The sequence below is a fragment of the Rhagoletis pomonella genome, unplaced genomic scaffold (assembly GCF_013731165.1).
Source record: "Rhagoletis pomonella isolate Grant_MI unplaced genomic scaffold, Rhpom_1.0 Rhpom_scaffold_00012, whole genome shotgun sequence".
Taxonomy (NCBI): domain Eukaryota; kingdom Metazoa; phylum Arthropoda; class Insecta; order Diptera; family Tephritidae; genus Rhagoletis; species Rhagoletis pomonella.
In genome coordinates this window covers 19,585,143-19,590,164 of record NW_023458566.1, presented here as the reverse complement: position 1 = coordinate 19,590,164, position 5,022 = coordinate 19,585,143, and the positions used below count along the sequence as shown (strand labels likewise).

Sequence of the window (5,022 nt, the reverse complement as noted above, 5' to 3'; positions counted from 1 at the left end):
CTGAAATCATTCTTACTCCGGTCAGTAGAAAGTACCCCTAACATGGACACACTGTATCATTGCAAGGAAGGATTCGAATGTACCGAATATGACGCCATCTGTCTGCAAGCGAGTGCAACACGTCCGCCAAGTTGCGGCTCCACATCGCTTTGTGGGCAATGCACAGCACAACGCAATGCTTTATTTGCCTGCCTGAGTCGCACTACCTTCCAGATGTGCTATGGCGGCCTACATCCCACCGGTCAGGTGGGCTATTGTCCCACCGGATTTGTTTGTGATGCAACCAGTGATGTGGTTTGTGTGAGTACCGCTAGTTCGTACACTGTCACCTGCGATGTCGTGGATTCTTCGACTACGACGACTTCTTCAACTTCAACAAGTTCGAGTACAAGTACTACGACTACAACAACCTTGAGCCCAACTACAGACAATCCATTAACGCCGAATGCAGTTTGTGCGCAAGAAAGCTTTGCTGGTCTCTATCCGACAGTGCCTAGTGATCCATACTGTAAAAGGTAAAGTTTTGGGGTAGTATTTAGAAAGGCTTCACATATTTATAATTGCTTATGCGTACATATATATGTACGTTGCATCTCTTGCAGATACGTTCACTGTCGTCTCGTTAATGGTGTTTTGACCGGCATCGAATATTCGTGTACGACGAACACTTACTATAGCATAGAAAATCGAGTGTGTACCATCTACAAGCCAACTTACTGTCTCTGAATATTACATATGCAAATAAACTGAGTTCTCAAACTTTGTATGGGTCAAGAAAATATATTTTTGAAATACTAGATCGCAAAAGCAAATAGGATTACAAACACTAATACAGTTGCGAAATGAAAAGAGCACTGCCGTAAGCGAACATCGATAAAAAGAGCGAATGCGGCAGGTGTCACCGTAACGATGAAGCTAATAAATAACAGTGATTATGATAACAATTCCGACAAAGATGTTAATAGCACTGCCGTTAATTTTAACGATAAATAAATACAACGCTAGCATTATATTTAGGCACTCTATTAGTGAGCGCTAATTACAGTATCGGTCATATCTATAGCACGCCATTTCAAAGTGATATTGTGTGCCACTTATGCTTATTTATTTATTTTTAAGAATTTTCAATTAAAATATAGTTCTTTCTCTAACAAACCCCATATAAACTCAAGTTTAACAATTTGTAGAAAACTTAAAAAAATGGCAACAAATTTTCACCTAAGTTTCAAACTCTTTTCTCGGAAGTATTAGAATTTTTTTGAGTACACAGTTTTTTAGCCACTGCAATTTTAGTCTGATAATGTGCAAATTTCAAGTGGCTACGAATTACCGTTAATTTTTTAGAATTTTTTTTTTTGTCGCATTGGCTTTCATATAATGAATAAACTTAATTTATTTGTATATGGATGAAAACCGCAACACCTTTGGCGAAAAAAATTCTAAAAAATCAACGGTAACTTTCAGTCACTTGAAAATTGCACATTATCAGACTAAAATTGATTGGGCTTTAAAACTGTGTATTCAGAAAAATTCAAACACTTCCGAGAAAAAAGTTTGAAGTTTAGGTGAAAATTTGTTGCACTTTTTCGAAGTTTTCTACAAATTGTTATACTTGGGTTTATATCGGGTTTGTTAGAGAAAGAACTGTACTTTAATTAAAAATTCTCAAAAATAAATAAATAAACATAAGTTGCACACAATATCACTTTGAAATGGCGTGCTATAGATATGACCGATACTGTATGCACACTCACAGATTTTTAGCATAATGATGTACACACATTCCCTAAGGAAACGTTTTTAACGGCCCAAAAACCCAGATCTGTTTATTTTTTTTTAGAATTTACTTTAGAAAACTTTACATTTCTATTTGGCTGTCATCGCAATCAAAATTCAAACAAGACTCCTTAGCGATACGACGTCCGAACGGTGCCGATGCAACGTGTTGGTACACTGGGTGTACAGAGTCGTGAGGTTTCATTAAAATATGTGCGACCAGGACACCAGTAAATCATTCCACTCCAGACGCTGTTGATTGAAGAGCACTCGACGTATCTTGAAAAGAATTAAGACGATTTGTTAAGGCAAGTAAATATATGGATGATCCTCTGCAATAACGACACAACTCAAAATTTCTCAGTAAAGCCAATTAAAGATTTTGTGTTTCGTAATTTAGCAATAATATGTCTTAGAACGTAATTGTTTTGAATTATTTGCAGTCATTCTGCAGAGAAGATTATTTGTAGCCTTCAAATTATGACTTTTTTTAAGATTTAGTAAGGAATGGAGACTGAAAAAGTACGAAATAAGGAACAACTCCTAAGTAGTTAAACGTAAATAACTCCACTGGTATTGCTCAACAACAGCACAAAACGAAAAGTGTCGTTGTTTCCCATACAAAATTATGATGCTACGGAGTTTTCCCTTGGTATGCATATTATTATTCTACATTGCACTGCATTTTTTGAATAATTTTTTGAATTAATCATATTTTCAAGCTAAAAATTTCTTTAAAATAAATCCTGACGTCGAGAAACTAAAAACTCAGTTTTACTATATTTGACCCTTAGTTTCATGAGTTCACTGATTAGTTCGCGTGTTTCGAAATTTTTTTTTGTTTTTGTCGCCCAGTGTTATAGAACAGAGTTAATATGAAAGCAATGTACTAACTGTCTACAGGTGGTTGTAAGATCATCGCCAACCGGAAAGCGACCTGTTTGTTGAACCGATTTGCAGTATTCAACCGAGTTTGTTACTGGCGTAGTTGGTTCCACCACAGTGGGGCAAGAAGGTTGATTCTGAAACATTGAAAATTCTTAAAAGCAACTCTATAAGCTATTTAAATAAAAAAAAATATGTTTAGTTCTACCTTAAAATATTTCAAAACTATCCCGACATCTCATTGCACTTACCGTCGCACTTGCATTGGCGCAGATGGCCGCATTTCCACGATTGCAAACCTCGTATTCCTTACATGAGCCACCCGAATCACTAACTGTTGTTGTGCCCCGACACAAGGCGTAGGTGCGAACGCCAGTGCAGGCGAACGTATTGGTAGTATCGCAGGTGTTACATTCGGAACAGGCAGGCACGATGCCTATACCATCACTGGGCTGACAAATGGCTGCGGTTGCTGTGGAACAAACAAATCCTGTCAGACAACTTGTCGCCTCTCCACTTGGTATGCCTTGCAGGTCGCACTGTTTGAATTGGGTATTGGAAACGCACGCCAGGTTATTGGTGGTAGAACACACATTACAGACCGCCAAAGTCGTAATCGGGCAATTGACAGCGATTAGGAGCACGCTCAACAAAAGCTAGATCAAACGTATGTAGGTATTAATGGGCTACAGGTGCAGGTGGGAACCAAAATTTGCGCTTACCTGCCACGTAATAAATGCGGACATAATGGAATTTTATTATAACTTATTCCTTTAATATAATATATTGAAGAATACTCGGCTTTTATTATCGAAGTATACTACAAGTTCTTCCGTTCGAATAACATTGAGCTTCATTTGCAACTAAAAATGCAAAACAATTATTGCCTCGATTTAAACTATCCGCTACTAGCTCTCGGCTTTCTTATCGGTGCATCTAATGCAGTTGCAACGTAATCCACGTCTATAAACTAACTGTTTTCTATGAAAGCAAATATTTAATATCTAATAAATAGTATTTAATCTGTAGTCGCTCGCCACAACATTTGCGTATAACCCATTTTGTTCTACGTGAAAATACACATATTTACATACATACTACAAATGTATAAATAAATAAATATATTTGAAGGTCTTCGTTAAGCTCATCACATACACGTTATTGCAGCCGTTTCTTCCTTGATGTTCTAGCAGAAAGATTGCGTACTTATAACCGATTAATTACAGTCGACCGCCGACCAATTCATGCACCAAATTCCTAAAGTTGAGTGATCCTCAGTTAGATGTTATAAATTCATCGGTTCTTAAAACTCGAATGTTTAGTACTTTTTTGAGTCGCAGCAAATTTAAATTATTACAATGAAGAAATGAGGTTATTTTTCGGTAAAGGAGGAAAATATAGTGTTCTCGCTTATAGAGTACACATATGAGCAGGCATGGGCAGAGAGTTAGCAGGTGCTAAAAGAGCGTAAAGGGCCGTTTTCATTTGGATGTCATTTTATTGACCGTGCGTGGTGATATATGACAACAAACGCAAATGACACCAGATGACAACCCGTTTTCATTATTTTGACAACATTTGGCGTCAAATATGACCTAATGAAAACCAGGCTTAAGCGTCGCGTCTACGTATACAAGCGAGAGCGCAGCGATGAGAACACGACAACATGCAAAATGAATTAGGCACACTAACACATTCTCACTTTTAGCTCACGCTTGTTTGTGGTAGTGCCTACCTCTGCATATGAGCAACTATGAGCAACATAATATATGTATGTATAACCCATTGCACTGCGGACTAAATGCCTGTTTTTTTGCCAAAAATAACATTTTACATGTGTTAACATGTCATTAGTAAAACATAAGAAAGGTAAATTTTGTTTTTGTAAAAGGCCATAAGTTGGTATGGAGACTAAAGCTACGTGCAAGTAAAGATGTATGTCTTAAATTTTACCTTTACATAAGCCTAGCAAATTTTGGCTAGGTTTGGCTAAGATACAGTTATTAAAAAACAAAACTATTATATCTTTTGAGCTTATTATGTCGCCATATTTTGTGCTACTATTTTATTTCTGAAAAAAGTGAACTATTTACCTTTTGATAAAGAGAGGAAACAGAAGACTGTTTACAATTTTGCTTTTGTAAAGGTTGCTCCCTAAAACTTTGCAGTAGGCAAATTAAGAAATTCAGACTTTAAATAGAAATTAGCATAAATTGGATACAGTTTTTAAAAATTACACTTTATAATTTGGTTTTTTTAACTAAGTAAGTGGTATTTTTTTTTTTGTTCTTCTTTAAACTGCAAGTAATGATGTGATATCTTCAATTTTTACAACGATCTGAGGAATATACTATACATACA

The 5,022-nt window shown here is 36.4% G+C and overlaps 2 protein-coding genes across 2 annotated transcripts in view; both read left to right on the top strand.

Moving 5' to 3' along the window:
* The window catches only part of LOC118747508, a 1,498-nt gene extending 719 nt beyond the window's left edge, over nucleotides 1-779 (top strand). The window contains exons 2-3 of the mRNA XM_036481558.1: nucleotides 29-515; nucleotides 603-779. Of these exons, the coding sequence (XP_036337451.1) occupies nucleotides 29-515; nucleotides 603-726 (611 nt within the window). The 3' untranslated portion in view covers nucleotides 727-779. The remainder of the gene's footprint in view (nucleotides 1-28; nucleotides 516-602) is intronic.
* LOC118748041 (cell wall integrity and stress response component 2-like) overlaps nucleotides 1-5,022 on the top strand; it is a 100,778-nt gene that overhangs the window by 88,426 nt on the left and 7,330 nt on the right. The gene's annotated exons all lie outside the window — the stretch shown is intronic.